Raw genomic sequence first — 17,626 nt, forward strand, 5'->3', positions numbered from 1 at the left:
TAAGAAGAGCTGGTATTCAGAAGGAAGCATGAAAAGGCATAACATAAAAGATCCCTCTCATCCAAATTGCCCTAGATGTCCATTAACAGGCCAATGAAAGAATTCCGGTTTATAGGTTATTGTTTGTAAAGGCATCCAGATATTGGTGATCGATTTGTGCTATTACAGGATATTTATGTAAGAGGAATGTGATAGGTATTTTTGCTCCTTGCCTCAAATTCTTAAAGTGCTTGAAAGGAAAGTTAGCTAATAAACACAACCTTGTTGTTTACTCCCCAATTTCTTTTCTAATGCTTCACAAGTTTACAGTCACTTAGAAATGCCTTGTAGAAGATAACATTAAATATCTCTTGATAATGAGAGGCAAGTATCAGAATAATATTTCAATATTTATTGTTAGGCTATAGTCATCCAATTTGAGGGCTGCTGCATTTTAGAGGCTTTATTAACCCTTCGATCCTTTCAAGGATCATTTTATTAATTGCTTCAAGCATTCCTGCAGAATTTGGCCCAGGTTGTCATCTTCACTTTGTGATAAACTATATTTTTTTGGACAAGTCTAATTTGCTCTCATTTTCTGTGTCAGAAGATGACTAATAACTTTTGTAAGCCACTATATTTCAGGTATCATTTCATTTGCTTTCATATTTGTCATACAACCATCAAAATTCTGTGGATTAAGTATTAGTACTATCACAATTTTACATGCTATAAAAGTCTCAAAGGCATCAACTTTCTTGTCCAAGATCAAAGATCATGGAACTCATAAGGGAGTGGAGCCACAGTACCCAACTCAGAGACCTGACTTCAAGATCAAAGTCTGACTACTACACTACACTATTTCTGGATCCCAGTCAAGGCCATCTAATGGATTAGCCTTAACTGTGGGCCTTCTTCATAGTATGGCTTCTCTTCAGGGGCTCAGGTACTAGTGGCAAACATCATAGCACCAGAAATTTTGTCTTCAAGTACCTGAAAGTATATGAAAATTGAGAAGTTCTTTCTTCAAAAGAAGAAAGGATGGGATGTAACCATCTGTGTGATGGACTAGAATTGTTCATTCTATAATGGAGATCCTACATGTAGCTCTGCCGGATGTCTTTGTTGAATGATTGCTCAAACCCATTTAATCCTGGGATTATCTGACTCCCAGGAAAGATACGCATCTGGTGATACATATAATGAATAAAAACTGTCCTCTTGACTGGGCGTGGTGGCTCATGCCTGTAATCCCAGCACTTTGGGAGGCCAAGGCAGGCGGATCACAAGGTCAGGAGATCAAGACCATCCTGGCTAACACAGTGAAACCCCATCTCTACTAAAAATACAAAAAATTAGATGGGTGTGGTGGCAGGTGCCTGTAGTCCCAGCTACTTGGGAGGCTGAAGCAGGAGAATTGCTTGAACCCAGGAGGCAGAGGTTGCAGTGAGCCAAGATCACACCACTGCAGTCCAGCCTGGGTGAGAGAGAGAGACTCTTCTCACAAAAAGAAAACTGTCCTCTTTTCCCTAAGATGGCTTAATTTTTTGGTAAATGGTTCCAGCAAAAGTGAAGACACAGAAAGTGCTAAGAAATTGGGATGACCTGGGGAGGTGCAGGATACATTCTAGACTCAGGTCTCTATTGGTGAATTAGTTGTACTAGATCGATTTTTAAAGTGCATCATGCTTCATGTTCCCTAAGCAGAAAAAGACTAGATTTAGGTGGTTTAATACGTTAGTAAGTTATATTTATATAATTAACATTTATATATAGGATCAAGATTTAAGATATATAAGATACTTTATATCCAAATATTGAGTTTTAAATATTAATAAGATATCTATCTTAAATACTGCTTTAAATGTTTAAGTCAATGTAGTAATTATCCTCATTGAAGGTATTTTATCCATCATGTTCAGCCTCATCCCTGACATATCCCTTCATGCCTCTAAGTGATTTTTCAAATAAACCCAGTCCTTCATATATCACCTTCACACTTAAAAGTTATTTTTGTGACCAAGATAATATAATTTTTTACTCTTTAGAGAGGTCATTATTGTATCAGTCTTTGGAAATAAGTTGTTACCTTTAAATTTAACCCTATTGAATTACCTAATGATTATTGCCAATCGATACTCTATAGAGCAACAGTATCAACAGGCTAAAATTGTAGACTGGAGTAAAACAATTTTGCAAATATTGAAAAGAAGGGAAAAATTCCCAAGTAATTTATTTCATCATTCCTTATTAATGTAACATTATTAAAGAATCTTTTCTTCAATATAAACAACTTAAAGGAATCTTGCATGTTACAATTTTCCATTCAAGCAGTTCTCTTATCTTTCCTCCAAAAGTGTTGGAAGTTGGGGGATAATTTGTCTGTTACAACATACAGAATAGTTGGAATTTCTCACTGATTTACAACTCCCTTAGCTTACCAGGTAGCAGCTGCTTATCTCGGATGTGCAGAGCATGAAAATCTACTGTTCCTCTGCATATGTAATTTAAACAATCAGAAAATGTGATGTATCTACAGGATTCTTATTACTTGGCCCAGATGTCTTTTAGAATGCATCATAAATGTTACATAAAGTGTAATCCTTATGCCTGGAAAATATTTAAATTTGAGAACTTTAAGAGGGAAATGGGGACCCACTTATTAATGTGTAGTAAATTGGAAAATTACTTATTTTTAGACTCTATCTCATATAATACTTTATTTGCCTTCAAATAAGACCACCTTGTTCAGCTTTCTCTGAAGATATCATGCATCAAGGTGGTTTTTCTTCTGCCCCCAGTGAAGAGAGAGCTCGGTCAACAATTTATAGATGCCATGAGGGCATTCAGAGGCCAATTCTGTCCCTTGGGATCCTTTAGCACAGACACATCCAGTGTTTTCAGTTTCATTGATAAGCCACATCTTTGGCATTGACAATGACAGCTACCATGTTAATTTGTATAGAATTTTTAAAAAATCTGCTTCTAGTTTCTATCAGTCAGAAAATATGCAAGGATACTATTCCTACTTGATTTGCATTTTTAGAGACTAGAACAAATTTTACAAACCATGATAAAAATGATGTATCTTGTAACCTAGTTTAAGCAGAAAGAAGCTGAGTAGGTTCATTTTATAACCATTCAATATATCAGAACAGAATTGTCCACTCTGCCTGGAATAACCACCTATCCACCTAATTTCTACTCGGTCAGTGCCTACCCATCTTACAGGCCAACTCAAACGCCTCCTCCATGAAGTCTTTCGTATGGTACTCAGAGAATGTTTTCCTTAACCACCCAGCACTGTAGATTTCTTGGCACTTGTCTCGAAACAGGGTGCTGTAGTGAAATAAGTACTTGTATAGTTGTTAGGATGTCAGAATTCTAGTTTTACCTATGTCATAAACTACCTGGGTGAAGTTTTCCAGGTTTCATAACCTCTGTGGAGTCTACACAAATGCAAAATAACTGATTAGGAAGTTGGGGCTGAGATAGATAAGGTAGCATCCAAGGTCACTGAACTAGGAAGTGTTGAGTTTTACTCCAAAGTGAGGTCTTTCTGCTTCTAAAAACCATGCTCTTTTCCGTTATACTATGATAACCTCAAATACTAGAATAGTTTTGATGAGTACTGTTTTGTAATATTCCAGGAACATAACTAAAACCAGCAAGTAGAATCTGTTTAATATAATAACATGTACTTTGAGGTTCCAAAAGAGCGTGTGATATGCAGCATTTCTCACATGTGTGTGACCATGAAACTGCCTTTTCTTGGAATCTCTTCTGAGATATCCTTTTGGAACTGGTGGATTAAGGCATCGTGTTTCCAAAAGCAGAGCCCCCAAAATGCAACTGTGTTAAATAGTTACAGAAAGACAAAAATTATCAATCATTAATGAAATTTCTGTATCAACCAGTTTTCTCAATTAACAGATTTAAGAACTCTAATTTCAACCTACCAAGCCTGATAGTTTATACTTATGTGAGCCCAGCTGCTATCTGAAAAAGACCATCATGGTTGTGTGCCCACATTAGGAAGACATTTAACAGTTGGAAGAGGCATCAGGGCAGGATTTCAGGGAGGGAAGGAAGGGTGTATGTGAACTTGGAGGGCACAACAGGTAAGTTTCTAAGGCAAAGGACAGCTTCTTGGAGTTTAAACAGTTCTAACTAGTCCCTTAACTCAATCCCAGATCTGATGCTTTACTTATCCCTTGGATTAGTTTTCTTCTACTACATAACAAACTACCACTAATTTAAAAGCATAAAACAACACTTATTTATTATGTCACAAGACTGAAACCAAAGTGTTGGCCAGGGTGTGTTCTCTGGAGCTCAGAGTCCTTTTCTAAGTTTATTCAGGTTGTTGACACCATTTGGTTCCTTATTGCTTTAGGACTAAGGTCTCAATTTTCTTGCTGGCTGTTGGCCAGAGGTCACTCTCAGCTCCCAAAAGCCACCTACAGGTCCCAGATACATGACCCCCTCTATAGGAAGCTCATAGACGGGCTGTTTGCTTTCCTCTAGGCCAGGAGAAAAGGTGCCTCCAGACAAGAGCTATCTGCTCTCATTTGAGGACCACCTGATTAGGTCAGGCCCACCCAGAAAAATCTCTTAATTGATTGAGTCAACTGATTAGGGACATTAATTACATCAGCAGAGTCCCTTTTGTCTTATAATCACTGAAGGAATTCAATCAGATAGTTTTCAGTCCTTAAAATTCTGTTAGTCCACTTAATTTATTAGCAACCACTGCAGTCTGGCACATTTCTGTGGGATTTCATGTTGGATATAAGGATTAATACTGAAATGGCAAATTCTTATTGGACAGTTTGAAACCAGAAGCAGGTAGGCAGGCAGGAGCCTTCCTGATTGTACCACTATACAGGCTGGTCTATATGTTACTCTGACTCAAGGCTGGCTCTGTTATACCAAAGCAATTTAATTGTGAAACAATTTTATTTAATTTTGAAATAAAGATATTATAAAATCATACAACTTTAGGACTTGGGGAAAAAAAACAAAATTAAAGGTAATCAACATACAATCATTTCCTTGTAGCTTTCCTACAAGGCATTTCCTAGTCAGCTCCTTTGATCGACCCCTTCACCATTAGTCAGTTATGACTAGCAGAGGGTCATTCTTCACTCTGAACTGAAATCTGTCATTTGGTAGCTTCTTCCTGCTGATTCTAGAGCTATGCCTGAGAGCCAAAGCAAACAGAAAAAGAGTCTAATTCTACTCTCACCTGATAGTTTTTTTGTTGTTTTGTTTTGTTTTGTTTTTTGTTTGAGGTGAAGTTTTGTTCTTATTGCCCAGGTTGGAGTGCAATGGTGGGATCTCAACTTACTGAAACTTCCACCTCCCAGTTTTAAGCGATTCTCCTGCCTCAGCCTCCCAAGTAGCTGCGATTATAGGCGCCTGCCACTACGCCCAGCTAATTCTTTGTATTTTTAGTACAGATGGGGTTTCACCATGTTGGCAAGGCTGGTCTCCAACTCCTGACCTCAGGTGATCCACCCACCTTGTCCTCCCAAGGTGCTGGAATTACAAGCATGAGCCACTGTGCCCAGCCTCGGACAGCTCTTTTAATGCTTGAAGCTGGTGATTGTGACTCCCCTGAGTGGAAGAGGCTGTTGTAAATTTCCAGTACACAATTTATTAGGCTACTAGAGAAGTTCTTTACTATCTTAGAAGAAAGGGGAACTTATCAATGTATTTTATAGAGTCCATCACAACAGGCAAGCATTTTGTGCATGTGTGTTAACCCAGGTTTTCTTAAAAAATAAAAGTGTTGATCAGGACTGCTTTCAGATGGATCTGATCATGCATTCCTTATTTTGTTTATAGAGTGAACGAGAAACCATCACTTTCTTCGCACAAGAGGACAGCACTTTCCCTGCACAGACTGGCCCCAAAGCCTTCAAAATTCCCTACTCCATCAGACAGCGGATTTGTGCTACATTTGATACCCCCAATGCCAAAGGCAAGGACTGGCAGATGTTAGCACAGAAAAACAGCATCAACAGGTAATTGGGGACACCTTCTGGAAGAAGATGTTACTAAGAGAACTTGGAAACATAAAGTGGGCTAAGTGAAACCATGTAGTTTCTGAGCCCCAATATTTTTATGAGTTCCTCTGGCCATATTTCATGTGTGTTCCCACTAAGTGGAGAAAGAGCAAGAATATAACAGTAGGCCAAGCGTGGTGGCTCACGCCTGAAATCCCAGCACTTTGGGAGACTGAGGCAGACAAATGACTTGAGCCTAGAAGTTTGAGACCAGCCTGGGCAACATGGTGAAACCCCATCTCCACAAAAAAATATAAATAAGTAGCTGGGCATGGTGGTGCATGCCAGTAATCCCAGCTGCCTGGGAGGCTGAGGTGAGAGGATCACTTGAACCTGGGTGGTCAAGGCTGCAGAGAGCCAAGATTGCACCACTGCACTCCAACATGGGCACCAGAGTAAGACTCCAAAAAAAAAAAAAAAAAGAGAAAGACACCCTGTGTGACATTTCCTGCTACCCCATTCTGCCTTTTGCAACATTATAGAAAATCCTTACTTTGGTTCTTGGTACCATCTCTAGGTTTGCTAACTGGGTCACCCAAATGGGCATTTAGACTATGTTATCTTGGAGATTGTGAGCGAACAGAGCACTTTCTTAAGCCAGTGATGCAGAAACAAACAAGCAAATTTCTCACATCTCCCCTCTACTATCGGGTAATCTTAAGCGTTCTTTAACCCTTAATGAGGACACACTCAACCTACAAAATCAATTGCCTGAATAGGAATAAAAAAAGTTTGAGGATAACTTTTGGGTCTGAAGCCAGAGGATGTAAAATAAGCAAAAGCTTGCCTAGGCACCATGAATGAACATGCTGCTAAAACTGACACTGCTCATTACTGCACTAACATTTCTAGTTGAGAGTAGAATAGAGAGATCCATAATGGGCTTTATTACTTTAGATGAGACAGGCAGGGGTGATGCTCTCCAGGGCAACACTGATGGCCAGGCAGGTCTGGGCTCAGCTTGAGGGATACGCAGCATCCCTGCATTGAAAAATGACATCTCCTCTCCCTATAAGCCCTCTGAATGCCCCAAAATGAATAGAGAACATATTTTGCCAGAACCATTTTATTTCTCTTTCCTTTGGTACTATTTTTTTTTTTTTTCCTTTCAGGCAAAGCCTTATTTTCTTACTGTTTGGTTTGCTCTGTCATTTTCATTTTCTGTTCTTTATTTTCACAGACATCCTACCTGACTCTTTCTTCTCTGAAAGGGAGGGTAGATGTCTGCCAAGAAGGGATGGAGTGCTGCTCTCTGTTTCAAAAGGGATCCAGAAGCCAAGAATGAAGGACACAACTAGAAATCAGTCAGGCTCAGAGAGGAAAGTCAAGACGGAGGCATTTCTGCAAGAGAAAACTGAATTTACAGAGACAGGCAAGCCCAAAAAGAATAGACACATGTTTGAAAAGGCATATATTGAAAATGAAAGAAACAAAAATGTATGAGTGTACGGGGAAAAAATTAGATTGAATATTTCCCAGCAACTCTGACAAAAGATGAGATGTCTTGTCTATAATCAGTGAACACCATGACTGTGTCAATTTCCCTTTCTGATCAACATGGATCCAAAAATGAAAAATGAACCCAGAAAACATAACATGGTTAAAAAAGAACAGTGAACGGGACTCAGAAGATCTGCATGAGAGCCTTGATTCTGTTACCAATACCAGTCTGCCTAAATGAGTCACTTACTATCCCTGTGTTTCTTTTTCTAGAAATGCAATTGAATCTGAACTATGTTAAGTCTAATTCGTGCTGGCTATAAAAGTTGATGATTGTTTAAGTCACCATTTAGAAAAAATAATTGTCTCAAAATACCTGTGTGCCCATAGATGCTATCATTAATTTGCTGAATGAGCATGTACATGTTCCTACCTTATTACATTTTATTCTCCATTTATAGTACACATAAGAGGACTACAGGGAGTACCTCCAAAATCATCAGTTTCTGACCTTGCACAGTAGGGAAAATGCATTTCAAACTGGGAGACTTCAGTTTAACAACCTTTTATATCTGGACACTTATGAGCAGTCAGTGACTACCCCGGAACCAACTGCCCCCTTCTGTGTCTGGGGCCATCCATAAAACCTGAGTGCCCATATGCCTGTTGGTTTACTTGTTTTTGTTTTTCTCTAAGATCCCATCTCCAGGAAAATTTTGTTGACATAATTCATATAACCTATTTCATGGAAAATTTCTAACACAGTACCCAGAATATGTAGATTCTTAATAAATGCTAGTTTTTCCCCCTTGACATTTTCACAATCCATAGCAAGTTAGAATAGCATGAATATATGGAATCTACTTCTATCTTTAAATCTTATATAGCCTGGCTCACACCTGTAATCCAAAGTGGAAGTGTCGCTTGAGGCCGCAAGTTCAAGGCCAGCCTGCACTTAGGGAGAACCCTGTATCTACAAAGAATTAACAAATTAGCTGGGTGCGGTGACTCATGCCTGTAATCGCAGCACTTTGGGAGGCCAAGGTGGGTGGATCACAAGGTCAGGAGTTCGAGACCAGCCTGACCAACATGGTAAAACCCTGTCTCTACTAAAAATACAAAAATTAGCTGGGCATGGTGGCAGGCACCTGTAATCCCTTCTACTCTGGAGGCTGTGGCAGGAGAATTGCTTGAACCCAGGAGGCGGAGGTTGCAGTGAGCCAAGATCATGCCACTGCATTCTAGCCGGGGTGACAGAGAGAGACTCCGTCTCAACAAATTAGCCAGGCATAGTGGTGTATGCCTCTTGCCCCAGCTATTTGGAAGGCTGAGGCAGGAGGATTGCTTGAGCCCAGGAGTTTGAGGCTACAGTGAGCTATGATTGCGCCACTGCACTCCAGCCTAGGTGACAGAGCAAGACCCTGATTCAAAACAATAATATTAAATAAATGAAAACCTTATACAATGAACATGTCAATTTCACTGAGTGTCATTCCCTACCTTTTTCTTTAATCTCTAGCTTTACTCTCAAAAAGTAGTTGAATTATGGAGTAAAAATGATTTAAACTAAGAGCCAGCGAACTTATTTTTTCTGTAAAGGACCAGACAGGAAAGAGTTTAGGCCATATGGGATCTGTCGCAACTACTCGGCAACTATTCAACTCTGATGCTGTAACAGGAAAGCAGCCAGAGAGAGTCTGTAAACAAATAGACATGACTGTGGGCCAGTGTGCTGTATTCACAAAAATAGACAACGACCCATATTTGGCCTACAGTCTGTAGTTTGCTGACCCCTGATTTAAGTGAATTTGCCTTGATTTAGTAAAACTTCCATAGGATGTTATTGGCTCTATCTTCAAGTGAAAGAAGAAGGGAGGAAAAGAAAGGGGGAAGAAGATGTGTACAAGATGCAGACAGAGCACCAGCTTCACATGCAGACCACTAAGTGTGGCTACTTGGTGACCATGGGCTCTAGGCATTTTCATTCTTGTGTCTGGAGATTTACTATGATCACACTAAACTAGCTTCCTTCATTCTGCAGGTTAGAAAACACATTCTAACCTTCAAATAATGGGTATGAGGCTGCCATTTCCAAAAACATCAGCCTTCATGTCTTAAGTAGTACTGAGAAAGCTGACAATGTCAGTATGTCTGAGTAAGGATATTTTTATAATTTGAGAAAGTAAAATGAAATATTTTAACAGGGCCACCAAAATACTTGGAGAAGAATAGGAGAAAACTACTCACAGCCATCTTGCACTCTGTTAGCTAATTCTATTTTGCAGAAATTGTTAAGTTCCCTTTCTGTTTTTAGTACTGTCCCAAAGACAACAGGGATTTTTTTGGATGTAATCTGTCACAACTTCCCATTGTGAAAACCCCAAACCATTGTCTTTGCCCTCTTATGATTCCAAATAATATAGTCTAGAACTAATAGTAAATGTTTTAATACATAGAAATCTAAAATTGTCTCTCTGCCAATATGATTGAGTAAGAAAGCTATGATTAGCTTAGGATTTCATCAACCCTGAGATCACAAAAAGGTGACCACAGTGTACATAGTCATTCTCCTCAGGCAGTTCACCTGCCTTGATCTTGTGACAACACTTTCGCCTGGCTCTTCCCCTCCATCCAATTCCAAAAAGCGTTTAAAAGCTAGTAAAACTACTGCCCTCAAATCATTAAGGAAGACTTTCAAAACAAGTGGAAGAAAACATTTGCTTTTACTTTATTGCCAGTGACAATGTTTTCTTACCCTCCTTTTGGTAAATGCAAATGTCACCGATGATGATACGCCTTTTTGCCAATCGTGTTTCTACTTAGATCTGAATAGGAAAGAAAAGACAGGGAATGTAAAGTTAAAAGCTTAGCAGTCGATGAGGATGCGAGAAATGTCAGGAGTGTGTGCTGTACGGCTGGCAACACAGGTGGCCTTGCCGCTCGCCTGGCATATGGATCACACTAAATAAGCTACACAGCCTAGCAAAGAATGTCATAGATAACAGTTGCAGTTATAGATTCTGTGAGCAAACTTTGACTATTACTCAGAGTTCATACTTGCTGCATTTCAAAGCTGAGATTGCACATTTATTCTGAAAATTCAGCTGTAATAACTCCATTTCAACACTCTTGGCCACCTGTGATTGGTAGATGTAAAATAAGGAATTGGTCATGCAGGGGGTAGGTGGTAGGGAGCAATGCAGAGGACTTAACAAATTAAATGTTGGAAACTAACTGCTTTACATGGAAGTGTTCCACCATATCTAAACTTCCACAGTGCTTTGTATTTTTTAGATACTTTTTATTTTTTAATTACAGTTAAACGTATGGAGAGAGGACCATCTACTTGGGGGTTATTCAATAAATATTTTTCTAATGAATGATATGAACTCTTTCACAGGAGAGTGGCTTTTGTTTGTTTTGAGATGGAGTCTTTCTCTGTTGCCCACGCTGGAGTGCAGTGCCACAATCTCAGCTTACTGCAACCCCCACTTCCTGGGTTCAAGCGATTCTCCTGCCTCAGCCTCCAGAGTAGCTGGGATTACAGGCATGAGCCACCAGGCCTGGCTAGTTTTTGTATTTTTGCAGAGATGGGGTTTCACCATGTGGGGCAGGCTGGTCTCGAACTCCTGGTCTCAAGTAATCTTCCTGCCTCGGCCTCCCAAAGTGCTAAGATTACAGGCATGTGCCACCACGCCTAGCCAGGGGAGTGTTCTTGACCCTAAAAACCTGCTTCCTAATAAACAGAATTGATATGAACAAGCATCAAGGGATCTTGAAAGTGAGTCTTAAAACAGGCTACATGGCTGATATTTTGGAAGATTCGTGTCTTTTCCCTCAGATCTTAACAGTACCTGAAATTCTACTATTAGATCATTCTTCTGTGATGCCTCCTAATTTTCATATTCCAGAAACCCTTGTGAAAACACAGCCAGCTTGACCAAAAGTTGCTATGGGAACAGATTCATGAGATGGGAAGAGATCCATGAGATATGGGCAGATGAGTAGAGGGGAGGCCGCCACATTGGAAGAAAAGATTCCAAAATGGAAAGCAGCAGATAAATGATATCTTATTAACAGTTTTTCCCAGTGCCCTCCTCAATAGTATATTTGTTTGAACATGTATAAGCACTTCCCTGGGAAAACATATTTCTTATTGGTCTGCTAGTTAAAATGTTTCAAACACACTTCAGATTTGAGAGTTAATGGGTTATGGTGTAAAAACTGTATACGTGAAATTCCTCATATCTCATGGCTGACATGCTGTGCTATAATTTGTTTCCTATGAAATCTTTTAACAGGGCCTTTAATGAGAAACAGAATCTTCTCTCATTGAGGTGCTATCTTTTCATTTCCTCTGTCCATCCTATTCATTGAATGCAAAGGAACAGTGAGATGGCCAGAAGGTGGAGGGAAAGGATGGAGGAAGGCCCTAAGGCAGCTTAGCAATCTGTTTCTGAATAACTGTTGAGAACTCACCTGAGGTAGCAGAATCCTAGAGCCAGGTTTCTTTGAAGTGAAGGAAGAAGGGAGGAAAAAAGAGAAGAAGATGAGTACAAGATGCAGACAGAGCACCGGCTTCACAGGCAGATCACTAAGTGTGGTTACGTGGTGACCGTGGGCTCTAGGTATTTTCATTCTTGTGTTTGGGGATTTACTATGATCACACTAAACTAAGCTTTCTTGGTTCTGCAGGTTAGAAAACACATTCTAACCTTCAAATAATGGGTGTGAGGCTGCCATTTCCAAAAACATCAGCCTTCATGTCTTAAGTAGTACTGAGAAAGCTGACAATGTCAGAATATCTGAGTAAGGATGTTTTTATAATTTGAGAAATTAAAATCCTATGAATGATTTATCTAATTTGAGAAAATATTTTAAGTGATTAACTATTTCCTTTTATTTACTTGTCAAGTTTTATTACCTGGTTCTAGAAACCAGATGACTCTTCTAAGAAGAATGATTGGATAGGGAGATAGTATTATACGTAGGTCGTTGTGGTCAAAAATACAATGAAGCCCAAATCAGATTTTTTTGGTTCTGGTCCAGTGTGGACTTACGCAGGGTCCAAAATTAAAAAGTCCTTGCCATGAAGCCAGAGGGACCCAACACAGCAAAGTGGTAGAGATTTGGGCTTCATTTTGTCAAAGCCAATGACTCATGAAACTGCCCGCTAATATGAAGCTGAACACAGACAGCTCTGGGACACACTTAGCCATGAACAAGCTGTATATGGTTTCTAAGTGGCAGGTGCCCATCCTAAAGACAATGTGGAAAATAAACTTTTTATGTTCCTGCAAGAGAACTAAAGTTATGCTCCCACTGTGAGCTCCAGGGAATGCTGACAAGGGGTGTCACATTTCTTCTAGGCAGTGTGGGTGGGTGGCAGTGTGGGTGGGTGGCAGTGTGTGTGTGTGTGTGCGCGCGCGCGCGTGCACTAGGCTTTGAAGGAAAAGGTTTCCTTCCTATAAACGAATGTTTTCAGAAAAGACAGGCATGCCAAAATCCCTTTATAGCCTAAATAGTCCCCTTCACAAATGCTGTTTCAAATAGTACTGAAAAAAGTTAACAATGTCAGTACATCTGAATAAGGATGTTTACATAATTTGAGACTGTAAAATCCTAGGAATGATTGTATCTAATTTATTAGTGTCCTTTAAGTGATTAACTGTTTCTTTTCAATTATTTGTGAGGTTTTATCATCTTTTCATTTCCCAAATTGAGAAACTGTTATAGGCTTATCCTGCCTGTCAGGAATGAAACTGGAGAATTGAAAACAGGGACTACAACCGACTCTGTTCTCATTTGGCAACAGACAGTCCTCAAGGATCCAGGGCTCTCATACATTTCCAAAAAAAGAATTCTTGCTTTTTTCCAAGAACCAGATAATGAAATAAGTAAAAGGATAATGATGAGGGAAATTTTATTGCCAAATTAATTGGCCTGAAATAATTAATGCACCACTTTTAGAACAAGGCAGACTGGAACTCAGCATGTTTTCAGGTGCCCATGTCCTTCCCTTTCGGGTTTTCCATGCCAGCTTCCTCTCACTGGAAGATCCCGGGGGGACAGCAGGAACTATACAGTGCTCATCTCTTGCTTAGTCTTTAAAACTGCAACACTGGCTTGCTTTATCCTGCGGGCTGCTTTGCTGCTTGTTGACTACCTAGTGAAGTTGAAGTTTGGGGATGAAAGCTTGATGAATGGGGCAAATGCTTATGGTGTGTTCAACTACTGCTCTTGAAGATAAATGGCTTTTCTCTTCTATTTGCATTTAAAGAGGCATATGGAAGGTTGGTTTTGGTCACATAAGAGGCTTTCATTAAATTAGACAATTAAAACGATAGCAGAGATATTAATATTTTTCCATTATGACTGTGTTTCAATTCTCTATCTGGAGGTATATAGTAGGATTATAAATTTTGTAATGATGTTTTCCAATTTATTACAGGCAGTTTAACTTTGTTTTTTACCTTTTGTACTGACAGACTACTCAAAAAGATTTTTTTTTTTTTTTTTTTTTGAGACGGAGCCTCACCCTGCCACCCAGGCTGGAGTGCAATGGTGCCATCTAGGCTCACTGAAACCCCTGCCTCCTGGGTTCAAGCGATTCTCCTGCCTCAGCCTCCCAAGTAGCTGGGATTACAGGCCCCTGCCACCACGGCCGACTAATTTTTTGTATTTTTAGTAGAGATGGGGTTTCACCATGTTGGCCAGGCTGGTCTTGAACTCCTGACCTTGTGATCCACCTTCCTCGGCCTCCCAAAGTGCTGGGATTACAAGCGTGAGCCATTGTGCCTGGCCCAGAAGATCTTTTAAAAATACGCTTTTTAATAGCTAAATTAAAAACAGTGGCCAGGCATGGTGGCTCACATCTATAGTCCCGGCACTTTGAGAAGCCAAGATGGGACAATCACTTGATCTCAGGGAGCTCAAGGTGAGCCCTGGCAACATAGTAAGACCCCATCTCTACCAAAAATAATTTTTTAAAAAAATTTAGCCAGGCATGGTGATGCTCACCTGTGGTCCTAGCTACTTGGGAGTCTGAGACAGGAGGATCACTTGAACCTGAGAGGTCAAAGCTGCAGTGAGCTATGATCGCACCACTGCACTCCAGCCTGGGCAATAGAGTGAGACCCTATCTTGGAAAAAAAAAAAAAAAGAGTCATATGTAAGTAGCAACAATTTCTAAACAGTTAAACTTGCTGCCCTCATGTCACAGGTACAACTGCTCCCTTATATTTGAAAGTGTTGGGCAAAAGCCCAAATTCTGAAGGAAATTATTTCATGTACCTGGGTTGAGGTGACTTCTCTGCTAAGGATGTAGGGCTGCAACTCAAATGTGATCTCCTGGTATATTTCAGTATGAAATTCATTCTCACAAGCAGTCATGGGAAGAGCTTTACAGCTTGCAAATAGGTAGATTTTCCTCCTGGTACCATGGTTCTGAGTAACTGAAATAAAAGCTTTGTTATCTGGAATTTTGAATGAAAGCGAGGCCCTTACAGACTCAGAATGCTGAGCTGGGCTGACTCCAGCTGGAAGTACAAGGTGCCCTTGGTAGCTCTTCAGTGTACCTCCCCAGGGCTAAGACAGAGCCTGAGCCTGTGCCTTCCTCTCCATTCCTGTTATCTAATCTCTTTGTTAACTGATGGAGGATTTAGATGTGCTAGTCCCTAAAACATTTGCATTTGAATACTCAGGGATTTGGGAAGATCTGAAAGCTTTCACAGTCCTAAAGAAAGGGTGGTATCTCTAGCCACTTTTCCTTTTCATAAAATTAGCCCTGTGTTGCAATAATTTATAAAGACCTATAAGGCAGAATTCTATCATGGTTCCTCAATTCTCTACCCCACCTTTATATCTCCAAAAAAAAAAAAAACAAAAAAAAAAAAACAGAAGGCTCAATAACTATTTCCAAAAATCCTCAAATCTAAGGTTTTATTATTTTAACAAGGTTATTAGTTTAAAGATACATTCTGAAAATTAAGATTCTATATAAAAATTTGGGTTTTAACTCATATCCACCATTGTAAGTTGGTCTATGTCTAGCAGGTGAAATTGGTAAGGTCAAGATTCAGAAGTTTCCAGTTCTGTCCTGGCTTCTACATAAAGCATGGGCTTTTAATTGAAGCCAAGGGATGGAGATAGAGAAGTCTCAGAAAGATAAAATTAATCATGGTAATAAAACAAATCCCCTGGAACTCAGGTGTATAGAAAGCATTTAAGCTCAAGAAAACAAAATTAAATTTAATAAACCATTAGTACTCAATGAACTTACATAGATGAATGTATTCAGCTGTCTTCGCCTAAGGTTTAATCTGCTTGTCTCTGTATTTTACAGTTTATCTGTGCTCACTCAGAGTTCCAAAGGAAAAGATAAAGTCATTGAGTCTATAGGGCTTAGGGAAATGAATTGAAGACAAAATGATGCTAAAGTGAATTCCTAAAATTTAGAGATTAGATTGTTTAGGCCAAGCACAACAGCTGAGACCTGTAATCTCAGCGCTTTGTGAGGCAAAGATGGGCTGATTACTGGAGGCCAGGAGTTCGAGACCAGCCTGTGCAACATGGCAAACCCCCATATCTACTAAAAATATAAAAATTAGCTGGACATGGTGGTACATGCCTGTCATCCCAGCTATTCGGGAGGCTGAAGCATAAGAATTGCTGAAACCTGGGAGGTGGAGGTTGCAGTGAACTGAGATCACACCACTGCACTCCAGCCTGGGAGACAGAATGAGACTCTGTCTCAAAACTAAAATAATTAATAAATAAAAAATAGAGAGTAGCTCATTTACATCTGCATGTTATATAACATCTTAATGACACTGCAAAAAATAAATCTTAGTTTTCAGAATTACCTCCATTGATTAGAATTTGAAAAGGCTATATCAAAAGGTTCCCTGGAATCAATGCATAAAAAAGTTAACAATCTGAAGCATCTAAGATGAAGGTAGTAAGTATTCACTTCCTTAAAAATTTGTCAAAGAAAAAAAGTTTCATTTTCAGGCATCTATCTGAATATTCAGGATTACTATTTTTGCTAATGTTCTGGTTCCATTTCAAGAAAAAAAAAAATCAAGCACTCAGGAAATTGCTTAAAATCAACTATTGCTGTGAATTCTGTTTTGTAGTACTGTATTAACAACGTTCCCTGAATGGTGTGTACATTTACCTGCCGGTGTCCAAATGCACCAGCATGATGAGGAGAAATGGGTCACATAGATTAGGATCCAAATAATTTCACAAGGAGATGAGATAGATACATTGTATACCAATTTCATAAAATCATAATGCATTTGCACGCATGTAAGCAGCAAAATAATTCAACTCTCTTTGAGAAGTAGCCTATTGCATTGAGATTTTAGGTATATGTGTATATATATATATTTTTTTGAGATGAAGTCTTGCTCTGTCGCCCAGGTTGGAATGCAGTGGCGCAATCTTGGTTCACTGCAACCTCTGCTCCTGGGTTCAAGCAATTCTTGTGCTTCAGCCTCCCAAGTAGCTGGGACTACAGGCAACTGCCACCATCCCAGCTAATTTTTATATTTTTAGTAGAGACAGGGCTTTGGTCAGGCTGGTCTCGGACTCCTGACCTCAGGTGATCTGCCCACCTCGGCTTCCCAAAGTGCTGGGATTACAGGCATGAGCCATCACGCTGAGCCTATATATTATTCTATTGTAAACAGATAAATGTAGTTTAATAGCGAGAGAAACACGCTCACCCGTCCAAACCCAAAGAATAGACTCAGAGGCACAAAGAACGAGAAAGTGAGACTTTTTAATAGCGGTCTTGCAAGATCAGGTGTCTGGTAGACAGGCATACCTGGGGCAGCTACAGAAGGTAATTTATCTCCTAGCACACAAGTCCCTCCTCCAGTTCCTCATTGCTCGAGTACTATGGGAACAATCTTCCTGGATGTCACCTAAGTTTCATTATCCTCCTTATAAGGTTATACCCTGTCACATTCCCCGCTTAAGTTTTGATTTCCCAATAATGAAACTTTCTTCCCTGTTATGGACTGACCCCTCCTCTACATTCTGTTCACTTATCGCGACCTTCTAGGTGCATGAGCTGTGTGGTTTGTTACATTCGTAGTGCTTAGATTTATAATGTCTTGAAAATGGCA

The 17,626-nt window shown here is 39.7% G+C and overlaps 1 protein-coding gene across 6 annotated transcripts in view; it reads left to right on the top strand.

The window, feature by feature from the left end:
• UNC5D (unc-5 netrin receptor D) overlaps positions 1 to 17,626 on the top strand; it is a 571,888-nt gene that overhangs the window by 543,804 nt on the left and 10,458 nt on the right. For all 6 annotated transcript variants that reach the window (XM_005563042.5, XM_073999971.1, XM_005563044.5 and 3 more), the window contains one exon: positions 5,830 to 6,008. In XM_005563042.5, the coding sequence (XP_005563099.2) occupies positions 5,830 to 6,008 (179 nt within the window). The remainder of the gene's footprint in view (positions 1 to 5,829; positions 6,009 to 17,626) is intronic.

Source organism: Macaca fascicularis, chromosome 8, assembly GCF_037993035.2.
Source record: "Macaca fascicularis isolate 582-1 chromosome 8, T2T-MFA8v1.1".
NCBI classification, from domain to species: Eukaryota; Metazoa; Chordata; class Mammalia; order Primates; family Cercopithecidae; genus Macaca; species Macaca fascicularis.